Here is a 20,956-nt window from a genome sequence, read left to right as displayed (position 1 = left end):
ACCCAAGTTCTTCACTGTTTTATGATATGGTATTGGAGTACCTTCGAGCAGAATAGGAGGTAGCCGTTCGCGGAAATCTGAACTTATTAATTTCTGATGGGCTATTAAGATCACTTGCGTCTTTTTTGCATTTAATTTAAGCCCCAGGTTTTTCGCCCATGTCACTACTGAAGACAGATCATCATTCATCAGAGCGATTGCAGTGTTTACGTCTTCAGGTCTGACGCTGAGATAGAGCTGGAGGTCGTCGGCATAGAAATGATGTTTACAGGAGGACAAAACCGACGAAATATCGTTGACATATAAAGAAAACAAAAGTGGTCCTAAGACTGATCCTTGTGGCACTCCCGAAGAAACATGTTTCCAGGAAGATTTTTCATTTGCACAGACAACACATTGCTGTCTGTCTTTTAAGTAGCTTTCAAACCATCTCATTGCACTATCAGAGAAATTAAGATGTTGCATTTTTCTGAGTAATATGTCAAAGTTAACAGTGTCAAAAGCTTTGCTGAAGTCCAGTAGCGTCAATATTGTTGCCTTTCGATTGTCGATGGCATATTTCAGGTCATCAGTTACTTTAATCAGAGCAGTGTTTGTGCTGTGATGTTTACGGAAACCGGATTGAAATTTGTCATATAGACTGAATTCATGCAAGTGTTCAGTGATTTGGTCATGAACAATATATTCCAGTGCTTTGGAAACAGCAGGCAGTATGCTAATTGGTCGGTAATCACTAGGCAGTTGCGGGTTTTCGACCTTAGGGATGGGTCGAATTATGCTTCTTTTCCATGCAGTGGGGTATATTCCGTTCACGAGGGAAAAATTAAATATGTCAGTTAAGACAGGTACTAAGATATCGGCAACATTCTTAATCATGGTTATACCGATACTGTCGTTGCCTATTGCATCAGAAGAGATTCTCATTATTGCTTTTCTTGCCGTATTTGTTGTTACATGTTTTAGATGAAAGGTATCGTTGTTAGTTATCCTGTTTGGGGATTCTTGTGGACGGAAATCATCAGCCGTGCTGGTATTCAGAGGTGCAGAGAAGAATTCATTTAATTCGTTAGCTGACACATGAAAAGTAGTTTCCGATTTTGCCTTTCCGACCCCCAAGCTACGGAGATTCTTCCATAGAGTCGTGGGTGTCAAATCGCTGCATACGAGGGAGCGAGCGTGCCTGATTTTGGCATTGCGAATGCATTGTTTCACTCTGTTCCGTAGCTTTCTATATTCTTCAAAACGTTCGGGTTTCGGATCTGCCTTGAAACGCCTGTGGGCAGCATCCCTATTAGTCATCATTTGACGTAATTCAGCTGTCAGCCATGGAGCAGGAGATTTTCTTACACGGACTGTGCGCACAGGTGCATGTTTGTCATAGAGGGCAGTGAGTTTATCACCAAGTTCATTAATTTTGCCGTCGATTGTAGATTCTCTGATTATTTGATGCCATGAGATTTCTGAGCAATCGGCTGTTAGAGCGTCAAGGTCAATACGTTTCATGTTCCTACAAGTTATGTAACGCGATTTGATCCTTGGGGGCTGCACAGAGTAGGCCAGGAATATTACATCATGTGCTGAGAGGCCAGGGGCCGATGATTGACCAACATCTCTTACTTTGTCAGTCTGTTTCGTTGCGATCACGTCTATAAGAGTATGACTGTGCGCCGTATGGTGTGTAGGTTGTAATGGAAGAATGTTCATGCTATTGCAACTAAACAATCTTCTTAGGTTTATTGCGGAGGGAGTGTCTCTTAGCAGGTCTATGTTCAAGTCACCCATTACGATGACATGTTCGTATTGACACTGAAGTGAATGTAATTCCGACTGGAAGGAACTCATTGAGCTTATTTTTGGCGGCTTGTACACGACGCCAGTCAAGAATTTCCGACTTTGTATATTTATTTCAATGAACATGAATTCAGCCTCTTTTTCTTCAGCAGGATTTGACGTACATAAGACTTTCGCTTTGAGATCTGTTCGTATATATGCGCCGACCCCGCCACCTCGCTTTTTTGATCTGTCTGCCCTAAGAAATGTGTACCCTGGGAGATGAATAGATGCAGAGGATATGTGTGGTTTCAACCACGTTTCGGATAAGAGGATTACGTGGTAGTTTAGTTGGTGGAAGAGGAGGCTAAGTTCTTCGTAATGCGCAGGTAAAGACTGAATGTTGCAGTGAGCTGCTAAAAGCTCGGACGCGTTCCGCTGAGCAGCCTGGAGTAGGGTGGCAGACTGGTTTGTCCCTTTGTTAGGCACTACCTGCCGCGAGGGGCACTGACCGGTGTTTCCGCCAAGTGACATATTCCAGGGGTGTCCGAGATTTTGCGCGCCCTGTTTGTGACTCCGCGAGAGCCGAAAGAAAGTCGACTGCAAGAGATTTCCTGAGGTTGCGGGAGTATAGAAAATGGATTAGTGGTATTCGGTGCAGGGAGAATATGACCAAAATGGTGACAGCTGTGTGTCACTGAGTATCCTATGTCGTAAGAGGAAAAGTGTAATTAGAGTATTTGAAACAGCTTAGGGTGGAAATAAGGGAAAGAGGAGTGATTTAAGAGGCCGAAGCTGCCAGCAGAGAGAAGAAAGCTTAATATTTAATAGAGTATCGTAGGAAGCTAGAATTAAATTGAAATTTGCTAAAGTGATACTGATAGTAATTTTTGTTATGCACAATTTAAACCGAAGAGATGGTTGACTAATGAACTAAAGGAGAGACAAATAATTGCAATAGAACTATTACAGAATGGAAGAGAATAAACTGAGAAAATGAAAAAAGTATTAGCAGTAACTAAAACTAAGCAATGGCTACAGCTAAAGACACAAAAATAGTAAAAAGTTAATACAGTTACAAAAACAATTAGTTGAAGGTACAAATAATTGAAAAGTTAATAAGTTACAAAAACAATTAGTTGAAGGTACAAATAATTAAAAAGTTAATACAATTACAAGACTATATCTGAGTATAGGACTGTTAAAATTTGAAAATGGTGTTAAGTTTGACTTTTGGCTCGAGTAGGTTCACTTAATACTATTTAGTTCTGTCATGTTTGTGACTGTCTTCTTTCCAGCTGCAGTCTTAATGATTACTCTGCCATCCTGAGTCCACACATTCTGAAGACCGAAATGGGATATGGCACTGTTTAAAATCTTTAGCCGCTCGTGTGTCAGATCTTCCCTTATTGTAATCCCTGTCCTTGCTAACTTCTTCTTCTGGGTAAAGATCTCAGCTCTTTTTCGGTACGACACAAATTTAATAATTATTGGACGAGGTTTGGTAGCACCTGGTAGTTTTCGTCCCACCCGGTGGCTCCTGTCAATGTCTGCCTTGGTCACTTCGACGCCTAATTTTTCACGCGCAACCTGTATAAGCAGGTTGTCCGTGTCTTCTTCTTTATTTTCTGCTACTCCAAACAGTCGTAGACTATTTCGCCTTTGGTACTGTTCTAGCTCGTCTGTGGCGGCAGATAGTTTCACTTCCAACTCTCGTGCCTTTTTCTCGTATTCAGACACAGACTTTTTTAGTGCTGTAATTTCGGCAGTATTGGCCTCAACAGTTTCACGCATTTTGGCCAATACTGCTGCCGTTACAGTATCTGATATGGTGCCTGCTATCAGATCGAGATTGTTTTTATCGCGAAGCGCAGCGTTTACCTCAGAGCGAACCAACTCCGCTATACCGGGAGCCGCGGCCGCACCTTCCGCCAGGAGCAGGCCCGCCGCACCTGCTGCTTCCCCGCTGCTGGACGCGCTGCTGTTGATTCTTCTGTTTACCATTTTCTCGCAGATATTGGCGGAGCACAGAAAAAAATAGCACTACTGCACAGAACACTGTTGTTTACACGATTTCCACTTGTACTAGACAACACCTGCGAGAACACCTTCGAATTCGACTAAATTTCGCGAGCCGAACTTAACACGTGTTACACTGCAGCCGCCATGAGCAACAGTCAACTGATGAATAAGACATCTATCAAAAGTTTCTAATAATGTTAGCTCTTTCATTGCATAAAGTACGTAGAAACACTGAGGTATGGGTGATGCAGTAAGGTGTTCTATAATATTTAGCGAGGTTATAACGGATTCTGAATGTAAAATAATCTGCGTGTAGTTAAGCATCAAAGGTAGGTCAACATGGTAATCGGGTAATTGTATAGATCGCCTGCCTCATGAGCTGCCGTGGCAGAGCGCTTCAGAGAGAACTTGGAGAATATTGGGAATATGTTCCCTGATAAGGCTATTATAATATGAGGGAGACTTCAATTTGCCGGAAGAAGAAAGGGAGAGTCGTGCGATCGAAACTGATGCCGATACGAATATATTGTCAGAAAATTACTTAAAGGAGATAGAGAACAAACTCTAATGTAACATCTTAGACCTTCTATCAACGAACAGTCTTGAACGTAGAGGTAGGCATGGTGATAATAAACCTATGACAAGATCAACGAGTTTGGATGTCTATACTGAATGTTAGGAAAGGTGGAAAAATATTTTTGCGTAGCAGGAGTGACAGGCTACAGGTTGTATCTGACTAGCCAACATCAAATACACAGCTCTGAGGACGAAGACGTGCAGCACAAATCGATAAAATTCAAAAGCATCGTTCAAACCTACTTGGATAAGTATGCCCGAGCAACATTTGACGGGAGTAATAGCCGTGTCAGAAAGCTGCTTCGGAAACAGCACTTCATCGCAGATTTGAATGAAATCAAGACATACTGATAAACAAAAGCCGAACGAAGCTAAAATAAGTGTGAGGAGAGCAACGCGAGAAGCTCTTAATGAATTTGCAAATAAAATTTTGCCAATCGATGTGGCTATAAACCTGAGAAGTTACAGTGTTATGTAAAATCAAAAAGACGATCGAAATCATCTATCCAGCCACTCAGTGACAATACTGACACCGAAACGGAAGACAACAGACTGATGAAATAATGACTTCAGTCTTCTGTAAATGTTTCCCCGAGTAATATCGTAATATGGTCCCTCCTTTTGATCACCGGACTAAATTTGTGACTGGATTCGATATTCCCTTGCAAACAGCACTCAACATATCGCTCTTAATGGAACAAAATCGACAGAGGTAGAGAGAATTTCAGGAGTGTCGCAAGGGAGTGCTGTTACTGTTTACATTGTACGAAGGTAAATCAATTATTACCCGCAAAGTAGTTATAAAAGTTTATTGTAATCAAATAAGGAACTTGCGAGAACATCATTTTTCGACATAGCCTCCTTGCGTTTCAACGCACTTGGTCCATCGTTGTACAGGATTCCTGATGCCCTCTCTGTTGAGCTGCGAGCCAAGAATGAACCGCTTCTTTCACTGCTTCGTCCGAGGCGAATCGACGACCCCTTAATGCCTGTTTGAGTGGACCAAACAAGTGATAGTCAGAAGATTAAGGCTATATGGGGGATGACCCAATACTTCAAATTTGAGATTCTGCAGCGTTTCACCGGCCGATGTGGCCAAGCGGTTCTAGGCGCTTCAGTCTGGTACCGCGCGGCCGCTACGGTCGCAGGTTCGAATCCAGCCTTGGACATGGATGTGTGTGATGTCCTTAGGTTAGTTAGGTTTAAGTAGCTCTAACTTCTAGGGGACTGATGACCTCAGATGTTAAGTTCCATAGTGCTCAGACACATCTGAACCTTTTTTTGGGGGGGGGGGGGGGGAGCGTTTCAGCAGTGTTGGCAACAGTATGCGGACGGGCATTGTCGTGCAACAACACAACACCTTTTGACAGCAATCCTCGGCGTTTGCTTCGAATTGCAGGCTTTAGTCTGGCAGTAAGCATCTCACTGTAACGTACACTGTTTATTGCTCTGCCCCTTTCCCCATAATGTTCCAGTACTGGACCTTTTATGTCCCAAAAAAAAACGTAAGCACCAGTTTTCCTGCGGACGGTTGGGTCTTGAACTTTTTCTTGAACAGCGAATTTGGATGTTTCCATTCCATACTCTGCCGTTTACTCTCCGGCTCGTAGTGATGGATCCATGTTTCGTCACCAGTAATGATCCTGTCTGAGAAGTTGTCCCCTTCGTTACCATAGCGATCCAAATGTTTTTAGCAGATGTCCAACCTCGTTTGTTTATGCAACTGTGTAAGTTGTTTTGGGGCCCATCTTGCACAAACTTTATGAAACCCAAGTCTGTTGTGGATGATTTCGTAGGCAAAACCGTGACTAATTTGCAGACGATGTGCCACTTCGTCAATAGTTCATCGTCTGTCTGAGAAAATCATTTCACGCAAACGCTCAATGTTTTTTTCATTCGTGACGGTAAACGGTAGTCCGGCTCCTTCATCGTGCGTAACATTTGTGAGACCATTTCAGAATTTTTCAATCCATTTGTAGAAACCCCGCTGGGGACAACACTGTTCCCATACTGAACCGAAAGTCTTCGATGTATTTCGGCCCCTGATATGCCTTCCGAAGACAAAAAACGGATCACTGAACGTTGCTCTTCTTTGGCGCAAACAGACAGAGGAGCAGCCATGATTAACAGCACGGTAGCGATAAAGAAAGTAACCTAGCAGCCTGAAAATTGCAAAGCTGTAACAACAAATAAACAAAGCATGCGTCATCAACATAAAACGACAGTACTACCAAAATAAACAACAATGTAACTAAACTGCGGATAATAATTGACTTACCCTCGTATATACACTATGTGATCAAAAGTATCAGGACATCCCAAAAAATATGTTTTACGTATTAGGTGCATTGTGCTCCCACCTACTGCCAGGTACTCTATATAAGAGACCTCAGTAGTAATTAGACATCGTGAGAGAGCAGAATGGGGCACTCCGCGGAACTCACAGACTTCGAACGTGGATAGTTGATTGGGTGTCACTTGTGTCATACGTCTGTATGCGAGATTTCTACACCCCTAAACATCCCTAGGCACACTGTTTACAATGTGATAGTGAAGTGGTAACGTGAAGGGACACGAACAGCACAAAAGCGTACAGAGCAACCTCGTCTGTTGACTGTCAGAGACCGCCGGCAGTTGCAGAGGGTCGTGACGTGTAATAGGCAGACATCTATCCAGACCATCACACAGGAATTCCAAACTGCATCAGGATCCACTGCAAGTAAACGACAGTTAGGCAGGAGGTGAGAAAACTTGGATTTCAAGGTCGAGTGGCTGCTCATAAGCCACATATCAAGCCAGTAAATGCCAAACTGTGCCTCGCTTGGTGTAAGGAGCGTAACCATTGGACGACTGAACAGTGGAAAAACGTTGTGTGGAGTGACAAATCACGATACACAATGTGGCGATCCGATGGCGGGGTGTGGTTATGGCGAATGACCAGTGAACGTCATCTGCCAGCGTGTGTGGTGCCAACAGTAAAATTCGGAGATGGTGGTGTTATGGTTGTGATCGTGATTTTCATGGAGGGGGCTTGCACCCCTTGTTGTTTTAAGTGGCACTATCACAGCACAGGCCAAGATTGATGTTTCAAGCACCTTCTTGCTTCCCACTGTTGAAGGGCAATTCGGGGATGGCGATTCCACCTTTCAACATGATCGAGCACCTGTTCATAATGCACGGCCTGTGGCGGAGTGGTTACACATCGATACCTGTCCTCAGAGCAGCAGAATGGGCTGCCATTCCCCAACAAACCTTCCAGCACATGATTGAAAGTTGTCATAAAGGCTAAGGGTGGGCCAACACCATACTGAATTCCAGAATTACCGTTGGAGGGTGCCACGAACTTGTAAGTCATTTTGAGCCATGTGTCCGGATACTTTTGATCACGTAATGTAAATGATCTGCCTGATAACGCCAGAAGCCCTATAACACTGTTAGCACATGGTGAGATTGTGGATAAGAAGGTAGCAGTGCCAGATTATAGCAATCTGAAGGATGACTTGCAGAGGATGAATGTTGCAAGAACTGGAAGTTAACCGTAACGAAAATAAATGCAACATATTGTGCTTACGTAGCAGATTAAATCCGCTATTGTACTGTCGCACTGGTAGTTGCCCCAAACAAAAATAAATCTAATATATTTCGCATTCATAGGAGTGGAATTTCTCTACTGTTCCATTGCACTATTGGTGATTGAATGCTGTAAACAATGACAACCGTAAAACACTTAGGACTAATCATTTGGAGTGACATAAAGTGGAATGATCACATAAAACTAATAATTGGAGAAACAAATATCCCACTGAGCTTCAGAGGAATAATATTTAGGAAATATTATTTATCCACGAAAGAAGTGGGTTGCAAAACATCTGCTCGACCGATTCTTGGGTATTGCTTATTAGTCTGGGATCCTTGAAAGGGTGGATTAATGGAAGAGAGAGGCAAGATCCAACGAAGAGCTGCACGTTTCGCCACAGTATCGTTTAACTTGTGCGAGAGCCTCACGGAAATGCTCAACAAACTCCAAAAGCAGACGCTTCAAGAGAAGCGTTGTGTATCACGGAGATATTTACAATCGAAATCCGTAGGGAACCGGGCAACATATTCCTTCCTCCCCCAAATGGATCACGAAATGTTCACAACGATAAAATCCGAAAAACTGAAGCTAATACCGAGGTTTACCGACAATCGCTCTTCCTATGCGCTATACACGAATCAAACATGAAAAGAGGGGATCAAACTGTGGTACCACAAGCACACTCTGCCATATTCTGTAATATTTATTGGAGAGTACAGATGTCGATGCGAATACAGGGATTGCAATGAAACACGCTCTATACCGAGATGCAAATTATAAAAGTTTATAGAAATATTGTAAGACAGTACAATGATTAATACAGATTCATAATTTTGAAAACAGTGTTCGTTCTGTAGTGCCTGAAAATAAATGTCGTCAAATGTGTTTATAATCATTCAGCATGAATCTCTAACATTTTCTATATCTACATTAGTACTCCAAAAAGCACCTTACGGGGTCTAGCAATAGCTTCCCCGAATACCATTATCTTACCTTAGCGGATAGAGATTCAAGACGCTTGAATAAAATGCGCAGTAATCAGCAGTGATCAACGACATCAGGATGCAGAAGGTAATGGACATCGTTACAGTTAACAATCATAAAATATATTCACAGGAAATTCAGTTCTTTAAAATAATTCCACAATTACCACTTCCTCTGCAAAACAATTCCGGAGGTAAAGTTGTTCCCGGTTCGAATCACCGGCTGGGGCTCAGTATGAAATTACCAAAAGGCAAAGGATAAAGCAAACTTTCTACGATTCTACTAATGAGGGTTGGAAGGCATTTCTGAGTATTAGTAAAGTCAAACTGAAAGAGGATAGAAATTTCTGGTCAGCAGATGATATGATAATAGCAACAGTATCACTGAGCAGTGTAACAGATGTTACCGTGACAAATGTAAAATTAGGCTGCGTTACTATGAGCAAAACGATAACCGAGTATTTCTTCCGAAGATTGAAATTAAGCTAAGGCTAATCATCACTTTACGGATTTACATGCCTGTATTATAAGCAGGCGATGAGATTACTGAGAAAATATGCGACGGAATATATGCCTGTACAAAACATGTGAGGTGGGGCGGAAAAAAAAGAACGTGGTTGAAGAGCTGTTAAAGCGGAAGGAGAAGCTATAGTGATGAGTATGGGCTGGCAGAAAGAGAGAGATAAGAGTTTTACTCTATGACTGCTTGTGGAATCCATGACCAGTACTATAAATAGAGCAGATTTTTTTCCCTCGCCAATCACCTATTATTAGCACTGTAATCCACACCACGAAATCAGCTCAAGTAACGCTAACCATCGAAAAATACACAAACAAAGGAAGGTCACGATATGTTGTTGAGCAAATTATATTTATTCATAGGGCAGTTAATAGAGCAACAAAATATACATTCACCAAAAAAATTATTAGAACGAGAGGTATCAGTCGTCAAAGCTACGATGATAATATTATAGGTATGAATGTTTTATTACAGAAATGCATTATTTGAGACAAGTAGTCTATAATATGACATGGAACACACTGTAACAGAGTTTACTTATTTGACTACACTATCGAAGGTAAAAAAATAAACAAGTCAGCAATAACAGCATGTTCATTACGTAGACTGCTCTAGCATTCTGCACATTTGATGAAAGCTGGTTGGTCACAGTTCTCACGGAAACAGTCGTCCGTTAATCCTTCTTCGAAACAGTACTCCATGGATTTTTGAAATACACCAGATTAGCCTTCGGTGTAGCCGCTCTAGAAAAATGTAAGTTTGATTAAGTGGGAGAATCGTGCCGTTGAGAACTGCAACTACACAAACTTTTGAGGGCGTAAGAATTTCTTTCTGTGTCATGTGTTAATGTCATTGTCAGAAGATACCACAATTGTATCTCTGATAGATTTCACAATCTTTTTATGAACGGAAGCAGAAAACGTCGGCAGGTTGCACGATGCCTGTGGAATTCGCAGTAATCAGCTTCTTGATGAATTCTACTCCTGCAGGAACTGCAGAGTTGTACATTTCATCTCTGTTGGCTGTCAAGGATTCAACGAAGAGAAGGACTTTAGTTTTTTTTCTTGTATATCTGGCCACATTACTTGTGCTGGGAAGACTTTTAAATCCCTCTTCGTCATACTACCAGATTTGTTATCAAACGCCTGGATATTGGGTAAACTCAGATGCGTATTTCCAGGAAAAAGGCCGGTGTGCTCCGATACAAAGACATGCAAGTGGGGTAGCAGCATACAATTCATCATAATACGAGGCATTATCAAATAAGAGCGTGTGGTTGCCACTGTAGGTCCAGCCGCATCAAAGACGTGCTTGCTGCTCTTCACTGCGAGAGCCCGTCTAGATCGCAGCTCTTCGTCAAATCTTGATTGGTCGGCATTAATTACTTGATTTGGTGACAGACCTTTTTCCTCAGTGAGAGACCAAATTTTTCTCAGGAACCGATAACGTTTTCGTTAAATATCGGCATCCCCTTCAACAAACCGCATGCTAACTTTGTAGGTTATTTTGCAACAGACATTCTTATTCTTACAGTTAAATTTCTTTACCCATGAGTTTGAAGCTCTGAACTGCAATGAATTGTGAGGGTCAACTGTCTTCCTTATTTTCACTGCCCAAAGCCTCGACTTGCGGTCACGTATTATTGTGTTTTCCTGTCTCTTTGCCATAAAATTATCACATCATTCAAGATCTATCACATCCTGCAGAACTTTTTGGTTTGAGGAATGACGTTGTTTTAGCCTGTTTTCAAAGTTCTAAAACAGAGCCTCGCTCTTTATTTCTCTTTCCTGATTCAAAACTGTTGTAATTTTCAGGCAAGTTGTCTTATCAGTTGCTGATCCAGGACGACACGGACGGGTAGGATCAACATCTCCATCATTTTCCATTGACTGTTTTTTCCATACGTTGTACGCATCAGCCAGATATCCTCTGGAAACTTCGTTCGTTTTCTTAGAGGTGATGGTGGATTAAATGAACGGCTGCTTCCCTGCAAATCCGTCATTGGTCATATTGCTTCGACTCTCACCAACATGGCATTATTATTTTCTTCGTCTAATGCCACTTCATCTGATATCGCTTCATCACGTACCTCTTTCTCTGATGCCTCTTCATCTATTAAAACTGTAGTAACCTCTGCTATTACAGCATACTCTTCTGTCAACTTTTGTTTATAACTAAGATCCTCTTCTCCTGTAGGTAATACACCTTTTGTAATAAGAAGGTACTCCTTCAACAGTCACTCAATTACTGGCTGTCTCATTGGCTAGGGTGAAACTCTTAGTAACTCCTTAACACATTTCCATGGGACAAGGATAATCTGATCTATTCTAACAGCAAACACAGACTAATTTGATGTATTGTGACCACAGAGCTGCTTGCAGTTGACGTTTCACGTTTCCTCGATATTGCGACACTGCAGCTGAACGATGAGAGCATTTACTTACAGTGCTTTATTAATAAACTGGCCGAAATGAAACAGTTAAACCTTGTGTAGGGCGGCGGGTTAAAAGTTTTGCTAATGCTTTATGAGATACTGTTTCTTTTGGTGCGTTCAGAATGCATTTGTTCGATTTTGAATACCACTGCTATTTAGGAGAGTCTGGAAATTTGTTTGCGCGGACTGCCAGAAACTAATAGAGAAGCCTGTTGTCCGTTATCTCCAGTCCACCAGTTCACAATCCAGCTCGCCGAACTGGAATTAAATGTTCTAACTGACTATTTACAATCAAAAGAGACCGGGACTACGAAGGTAAATGAAAGCTTACTGCTTTAACACGTCAGTATATTAAAAAAAAGCTCACGAATTAATATTTTTGTAATTTATTCAAGTTCTTCTATCGTAATCGGCACTCGATAGGACCTCTACTCCAAGTTTCAGGTATTGCTAATTATCGCTCAGTCTGTTAATTCAGGTCAGTTAACTGCTGACCTTAAATGTGGTGAACAAGCTATGCCATTTGCCACACAGTTTTCTACAATACTGCGGGCGGCATGCAAAATAAAAACATTGAAATTGAAACACAGGCTTTCCTGTAAATTATCAATCTATGACTGTTCAGCTCTACATGCAGTACTTGAACGAAACGTGCGACAACTAATTAGATCGATAGCCTCTCAAGTCAGTCGTCTTCACTGTCATCCGAGTCTTAGATAACGCGGTCGCGGGTAGCAATGCGTCGCATCCTGAAGCGTGGTGACATTCATCAGGGTGACTAATGACTATCGGATGAATCCTTTATATCGCTTCGGTGACCCTTTTATACCGTCGGTGCGGTTTCGCGCCGGACGGCAAACAGAGCACCAGGATTTCTAAAGCGTTAAGCTCCTACAGCAGTGCTCAAATGAACCGCTTAATACCGTGTTAGCCCAACACTAACAACGTCCCCGTTTTTTCTATAAGCAGTACGATACTCTATGCATTTTCCATGAAAAAAGCTGGTAAATCTTAAATTAAGACTACTAGAAGCTTTCGAATGGAACCGAGGGTAGACTCAGAACTCTTAACTGTCACTATTCAACTGTCTGCACCTCTGTAAAGTTACACAATTGTCTTGCAATTTGGTCCATCTCCATCGTGACTTCTAATGAATATAGTGCTGTTAATTTTATCATTGTTAACTTGTTTACAAATTTTAGTACAAAAGTCAGTTTTTCCTCAATAACTTGATAAGAGATAACTTCATATTTTTTGCATAAAATCTAAATCCAAAACTAGAACTTTCTATCTTTAATATTTCGCGATTTTGAAATTTCGCAAAAACGGGTGTATGTGGGAATTGCTCACCAGATTATGTTGAAACCCAAATTATGTTATGTTCTTATTGGTTTACATCATCTGGCAAAGTATTGTGACATTATTTAAATATTTAATTTCACTTTAGATTGTTTCACAATGCCTTGAAAGCTCGTGCACACGTTAAGTGCGACTAGCTTGGTCTTGGTCGGGGGAAGAACCGTTCTCATTCGCTCGCCACCGTTGCTATGCAGCCATAGCACATGCTTCCCCACACATGAAGCATCAGTCAAATACAAATCAAACTTTGTGCATGTGTTCATAACATAACTGGTTTTAAACGCTTAAATTTTCTTTCCATTCGAAACTGTCCATCAACATGAGCATGAGCTGTAATCCTCACGGGCAGGAAGACACTATTGTATTCGCTGTCACACTGAACAAACAGCTCCCGAATATCATCTTGCTAAATCTCTTGCTGTATTTAAGGGGGGACGTTGATGAAATTGACCAAAAATGTCAATTTTCGATTTATTTTTTATTTGTTAGTATAACTCATGGATAATAAGTTCCCAAAGTTACAATGTTCAAATCGCATCCGAAGTGCCTGAAAATTAATTAAAAGTGTGACGCGGCCTCCCTGCCACGCCCAAGTTTTGAAGCAGCACTTCAATACCGTCTCAGTGAACAACAATTCTGTGTATTACTTTCAACCAAACGTGTGCGGGATGCATTTATAAGGTCATGATAAATATTCTTTGGTTTTATGGATCATCTTTGACCGATCCTGTACTTCTCAAAAAGTGTGTTCGTGGCAAAACCCAAAATCCAAATGAGTCCTAAATTCACTCATATGGAAACAATGCCCTAAAAACGCATTTGCATATACTACAGTTGTCAGAATTGCAACTTATGATGCAGTTATTGTATTTAATGATTGGAATGTCGGGAGGATGAACGTATTGGAAAGAATGGGCTTCAAGATAGGTAATTTTACTCGAGACATCCTGAGAAAAATAGATTTACAGCGTGTCTCTGCAGCTGAAAAGTCAGTCGAAGACCTGGTAAAGAAAAGAAGACACACACTAAGAAACCAGAAGAGTAGCCTTGAACGGAAAGTCGACCCAGAGTACAAATTTGGAGCCTTCTGAAGAAGTGACATAAGGAAAAAAGTTAGGTCAAACTTTAAATTGCGTTTCCTGAAAAGTTTGTTTTTTAAAGTCTGTGTACCTTTTCCTCAGATTCTATAAATGATAGAACTATAAAATTTTGTATACATATTTCTGTGAACCTAATAAACGTTGTCTCAACAGCAAATTTTGAAATTCTGGTTGCAAGCTGAGATATGGGGCAAAGTGCTTACAACATATAAAGAGATGAAACAGAGCAAACTTTGTAGAAATTTCTGGAATACTTTCTGATAAAAAGAAACGTACATTAGTTTTAGAAAACAGAACTTCTAATTTCATTAAAAAAAGTTGAATACATATAATCAAAGGATTTTATATGCAAATGTGTTACTTTCATGTAAAGCGTGGTACAAAATTTCATTGCCATATCTCCAAAAACTGATGATTTGGTGCACTTTTGAAGTAGAGTGTGTTTTTCATCAACGTCCCCCCTTAAAAGACACGCTTTCAGTTCACGAAGTTTGCTGGCTGCAGGTTGGTATGAAAGAATACGTCTTCCCATCGCATACCAGACACGCTCTGTGAATGACAATTCACTGAACTTGGTAGCTCACTCAAGGTTCTATTCATTCCCCACGGCCTGTGTGATGTGAACTGCGGTATGGGATTCTGTATCATGGTGCTGTAATATGCCATTTGGTACCCTGCTCGCGAAAAGTATGACAAGAAATCCTGTAGTAACGTCTAGTACCTCTCGTCTCCATAAACACACACGGTCTCCAGAATCGCTGCTTCCAGTAAAATATCACCAGGTCCTCTATGGGCACATTCGCGTCGATCTGATTGCCACGATAACTGAGATTCATCATTGAACATTACAAAATATCAATGTTGCAGTTGACTCTGGATCAACAAGGTGCAAGTATTTGTTATCTGTGGTACGGTATCAGCGGTAAACAGGGCATGGCAGCTCTAGATCTCAACAGAGCTTCAAGTAACCTGTTTCTGGCGGTTCGAGACGACACTCTGTCAGCAACGTCATGTTGAATTTCAGCAATTTCCATCCGTCTACTCGCGATAGGCAGTCCAACAGTCCTACAAATTGTGCAGTCCTTCTGAAAGGAGCCGTGCCTGTTCTTGTTGCCACACTGCCGTCCCGAGTCAATCTGGTTACCATTCGTTCTGCAGCCATTGCACTTCTGCCATGCTTCTACGCCTCGCGCTATTCGTCCACGAGACTCAGAGGGCCATAGACACGGGTTCCCAGGTAGATACCGTGTTTCTTGACATCCGCAAGGCGTTCGATACGGTTCCCCACAGCCGTTTAATGAACTAAGTAAGAGCATATGGGCTACCAGACCAATTGTGTGATTTGATTGAAGAGTTCCTAGATAACAGGACACAGCATGTCATTCTCAATGGAGAGAAGTCTTCCGAAGTAAGAGTGATTTCAGGTGTGCCGCAGGGGAGTGCCGTAGGACCGTTGCTATTCACGTTATACATAAATGACCTTGTGGATGACATAGGTGGTTCACTGAGGCTTTTTGGATGATGCTGTGGTACATCGAGAGGTTGTAACAATGGAAAATTGTATTGAAATGCAGGAGGATCTGCAGCGAGTTGACGCATGGTGCAGGGAATGGCAATTGAATCTCAATGTAGACAAGTGTAATGTGCTGCGAATACATTGAAAGATAGATCCCTTATTATTTAGCTACAAAATAACAGGTCAGCAACTGGAAGCAGTTAATTCCATAAATTATATGGGAGTACGCATTAGGAGTGATTTAAAATGCAATTATCATATAAAGTTGATTGTCGGTAAAGCAGATGCCAGACTGAGATTCATTGGAAGAATCCTAAGGAAATGCAATCCGAAAACAAAGGAAGTAGGTTACAGTACGCTTGTTCGCCAACTGCTTGAATACTGCTCAGCGGTGTGGGATCCGTACCAGATAGGGTTGATAGAAGAGATAGTGAAGATCCAACGGAGAGCAGCGCGCTTCGTTACAGAATCATTTAGTAATCGCGAAAGCGTTACGGAGATGATAGATAACTCCAGTGGAAGATTGTGCAGGAGAGACGCTCAGTAGCTCGGTACGCGCTTTTGTTGAAGTTTTGAGAACATACCTTCACCGAGGAGTCAAGCAGTATATGGCTCCCTCCTACGTATATCTCGCGAAGAGACCCTGAGGAAAAAATCAGAGAGATTAGAACCCACACAGAGGCATACCGACAATCCTTCTTTCCACGAACAATACGAGACTGGAATAGAAGGGAGAACCGATAGAGGTCCTCAAGGTACCCTCCGCCACACACCGTCAGGTGGCTTGCGGAGTATGGATGTAGATGTAGGTGTTGACGTGTCCCCCCTTCCAGTCATTCGACCTTCCTCATGTCCATAAGCTGCAAGTGCAAGTCCGAACCAGCGTTACACTCTCCATCTGAAAAGTTCCAGTGATGTTAGACACGCCACCATGTACCCATACCATTTTTCATCTGTAGTGATTTTATTCTTCTGCACTGAAAAAGCTGTAATCATGTTTACATAATGATTAAATTTTACTCAACATAGCCTACAGCATGAAAATATTGGAGTTTCACTTTGGCATCATTCGGTCAATATGTCATGGTTTTACACTTTCCATTTCCTTCTGCGTATATTCCATCATCTTTATCTCTAATGAGTATTTTCAATTACACTTTAATGTGTGTGCACAGTGTCGCGTGTTGCTGAACCTTCGCACGTCCCAACCGTTCGAAGAGGTGCTGGAGGACCTGGGACAGGTGCTAAAGATGATCGGCGCCAAGCGTATGTACACCGTCTCCGGGCAGGAGGTGAGTACTGTAATTATTAATCCAATTCCGTAAGTGAGGCGGAGTGTTCTGCAATCATTATTTTAAACACAGATACTGACTTTACTTTAATCCACTCTGTCAGAAAATGAAAAGACATGCTATTATTTGAAACGATCAATAACTATCGCCTTCACATCTCAGGGAGTGAAACTATGTATTGTAATCGACAACCGAATTAGTAATTCTGCAAAAATGAATGACTTGCAGTACTATAAATTTGCTAGCTAATATTTCTAATGTTAGATACTAAAATTAGACAAAACTATGTGTTTCGTAGCTTTTTTTAGTTACATTATGTTGCGAAGTAGTATTATCATGCGTTGTTCATTACCTCCAAATGTTACTTATTTTTGTTATTTATATTACGTATCTGTCATTTACTCCAATGCAGTGGGAATATACTGAAGTCATAATCACAAATTAAACGACTTGACAGTATGAAATCTGCGAGGTGTTTGTAGTAAAATGACTACAGCTCTACAACTGATCAAAGAATGCTTAGTAGTTACGTCACGATGAGTGTGAAGTACATGTTTACATATATTGAGTTATTACAAACTGATTTTAGGACATTTGTTTAATGAATTTATCGTTTTTGTTAAGGTTCTCGAAAGCTTAATTCACTGCTCTTTTTCTTCTTTTTTTTACGGACAAACACACACCAATAGCTTTTGTACGGGAAGACACAGGTGATCCGGCATTACAGTAACAGCTTAGCAGAGCTTTGAAAGAATCGCCAGCAAAAAACACAGAAGGCATAGGTACAGTTCCTTCAAAAATTCTTCAATCATTGGGGCGAAGTGGTGACCAAACGATTATTCAAGTTAGTGTGTAGAGTATACGAAACTGGAGACATATGATCAGAATTTCGGAAAAATATCATCCAGACAAGCGTTCGAAAATGTAAAATGGTGCAAGATGTTCAATATTCCGAGACAAATTGGAGAAAGCTGCAGGGAGAGACGGATAGTATACGTTGTCAACGATTGGCCACTTTATTTCTGATGCTTAATCTCTTCATAAAAGTATAAGGTAGTCTGCTTTTTAAAAATAAAAAATAAAAAAAACTACATCGTTCAGTTCACTCACATGATCACTTATTTATTCTGGCATCTTTTAAAATCAAACGTCATAGACAGAACAAGTTTTCTTAAAGTTTCCTTGTTAACCTTGAACCACGTTTCTTTGCGGCAAAGATGTGAACTTTTCACAAACTTGATATTTCGTTTTGATGTTCAAAATACCGAAAAATTGCTGTCTCATAACGTAGTCATCCATATCTTTAACGAGATATTTATTGTGAGCATTTCTTCTTTGTGGTGTTTACTTCAAAAATCCCACTCTGTTCAGCCGTAACTTGCACACCACCAACTTACTCAACTTTGTTAGCACGTTCCATCAGAACTGTCACCTCTTTCTCCTAGATTATCGCTACATTTAGTGGCGTCACGCCTGCCCACGAAAACATTTTCCGCGATCACTTTGCACGTTTGTGCTGCGAGGTAAGCAACACGCGCTACTTTTAAACGGAACGCGATTACTGTTGGATCGACGGTTTACTTTTCGAGTAAGAAATACTTAAACCTGAAAATTGCAAAGCACTGACCCGAATTATTTGCAAAAGAAGGGAAAAACTGGTAGAAGCTGACCTCCGGGCCGATCAGTTTGGGTTCCGGAGAACGTAGGAATACGCGAGGCAGTGCTGTATCTGCGACTTTGTCTTAGAAGACATTTTGAAGTAAGGTAAACGTACATGTATAGCATTTGTAGATTTTGAGAAAACTTTTGAGAATATTGAGTGCCATACAGTCGCAATTCTGAAGGAATATCAACACGGAGGGAAAGATTATCAACAACGTGTACAAATACCAAAGTGCACTTAGAAAGAGTGGAAGGACATGGAAGGAAGCACTAGTTGCAAAAGGAGTAAGATTAGTTTTGTAGCGTATCCGCGATGTTGTTCAATCCGTTTGTTGAACAAGCAGCAAAGGAAAAAAAGAGAAATTTGGAAACGGTATGAAAGTTTAGAGAAAATAAATAAAAACTTCGAGGTTTGCTTATGATATTGTAGTTCTTTCAGAGACTGTGAACTGCACAGGGCTGAAAGAGGAATGTAACGCTATCTATAGCAATTAGAAGGGAGGTTATAAGACGAACACAAAGAAAAGAAAAACAAGGACAATGGATTGCAGTCGATGCTTATGAAATTATTTATCAAAAGTAGGAAATGAGTTTCGCTTTTTGAACAGCAAAATAACACATGATGGCTGAAGTATGATATAAATTACAGACTGACAATAGGGAGAAAATTATTTCTGAAAAAGAGAAACTTGATTACATCGAATTTACGTGTTAGAAAGTCTTTTCTCAAGATGCTTATCTGGAATTTAGTCACTCCGTAGAAGAAGAGAATAAAAGCTTTTGAAATGTTGTGCTATAGAAGAATTCTGAAGGTTTGACGGATAGTTAGAGTAAATGGTAAAGAGGCACTGAATCTGATTGGGGAAAAAAGTATATTCGTGGCACAACTTGACCTAAAGAAGGGATCGGTTTTTAGTATACATTCTGAGGCATCATCAATGTGGCAATCAAGGAAAGTATGGAGGGTAAAAATTAGAGAGCCACACCAAGATTTGAGTACAATAAGCATGTTGAAATGGATCGAGGTCGCATAAGTTCTGTAGAGATGAAGAAACTTGCACAGGTTAGACTAACGTGGATAGCTGCATCATATGCAAAAGCTAGTATACACAAGCCATGGGCTTCGACGTGGCGACATCGTGCAGCTGTCAAACTGACAGCCGTACTTTACGGACATCTCGTTGCACTTTGAAAAACAATGCTATTTTTCTCTCTAATACGTGCAATTGTACGTTTAACACACGTACACAAGAAGAAAACACTGATTTCTTACTATTTCAGTAGCCACAAATTGAATTTTAATAAGAGTCAACAGTTACGGAACATGAAAACGGAACACTATGCAGAAGTTAAGCTATGGGACGACATGTGACATGTATATAGATAAGCGCAATGCTATGATTGGCACATATGCTGAAGAATAAATCACTAATACTATTTCCGTTTAACCGGCCACGTATGGAACTTTAACTAATGACGGAATCTCTGATACGCGGAAATAAGACATTGCGCAGCTGTCAAGTACAGGATTGCGTGTATGGTATGCAGGTACTTGTTTCGTAAAAAAGTTATTTTTGCTCGCTAACAAATATGAAAGGCGATGACAACTTAATATCATGTACGATTACTAAACGTAAAACGCTCTGCCGACAGAAAGGGTATCTGGCCACCCCTTAATCTAACAATGCCAAATGTGTTGATAACCATGCCGACCCTGCGCCAGTCCGGGGCAAAGTAACACGAAAAAGAAGAACATTAAGCGTAAAATTCCACAAAGTGGTTGGTAATGTTGTTATACAGTCGTCTGATTCAAAGGAATTGCATTATCAGTTCCATCTTTGTAGACAGTTAGACATAGTGACATACATGGTTTGGCAAACAACGCACTTCTGATGAGCTATTTTGATACATTTATTTCTAGTATCTGTATATCCAGAAGAAATTACGAAAAGAGAAATCTCAAAAGTTAGGGAACGCAAGAAAAAAAAATCTCAGTGCTTACACAAATTACCTTTACACAACTGTTTTAAAAAGTTTTACTTAATGTTGTTTGAAATCACTATCTTCTTTATTTTGTGCTATTTTATCACTACGATTTCTTAAAAATGTAACAATGTAAAAACTAGAACCAGATACACAAATTAT

General features: G+C 40.8%; 1 protein-coding gene across 1 annotated transcript in view; it reads left to right on the top strand.

Annotated features, from left to right (window-relative positions):
• LOC126354637 (echinoderm microtubule-associated protein-like CG42247) overlaps nucleotides 1–20,956 on the top strand; it is a 287,858-nt gene that overhangs the window by 85,883 nt on the left and 181,019 nt on the right. Inside the window, exon 2 of the mRNA XM_050004406.1 lies at nucleotides 17,033–17,149. Within this exon, the coding sequence (XP_049860363.1) occupies nucleotides 17,033–17,149 (117 nt within the window). The remainder of the gene's footprint in view (nucleotides 1–17,032; nucleotides 17,150–20,956) is intronic.

The sequence above is a fragment of the Schistocerca gregaria genome, chromosome 3 (assembly GCF_023897955.1).
Source record: "Schistocerca gregaria isolate iqSchGreg1 chromosome 3, iqSchGreg1.2, whole genome shotgun sequence".
In the NCBI taxonomy this organism is placed as follows: Eukaryota; Metazoa; Arthropoda; class Insecta; order Orthoptera; family Acrididae; genus Schistocerca; species Schistocerca gregaria.
This window is presented reverse-complemented; position numbering and strand designations above follow the sequence as displayed.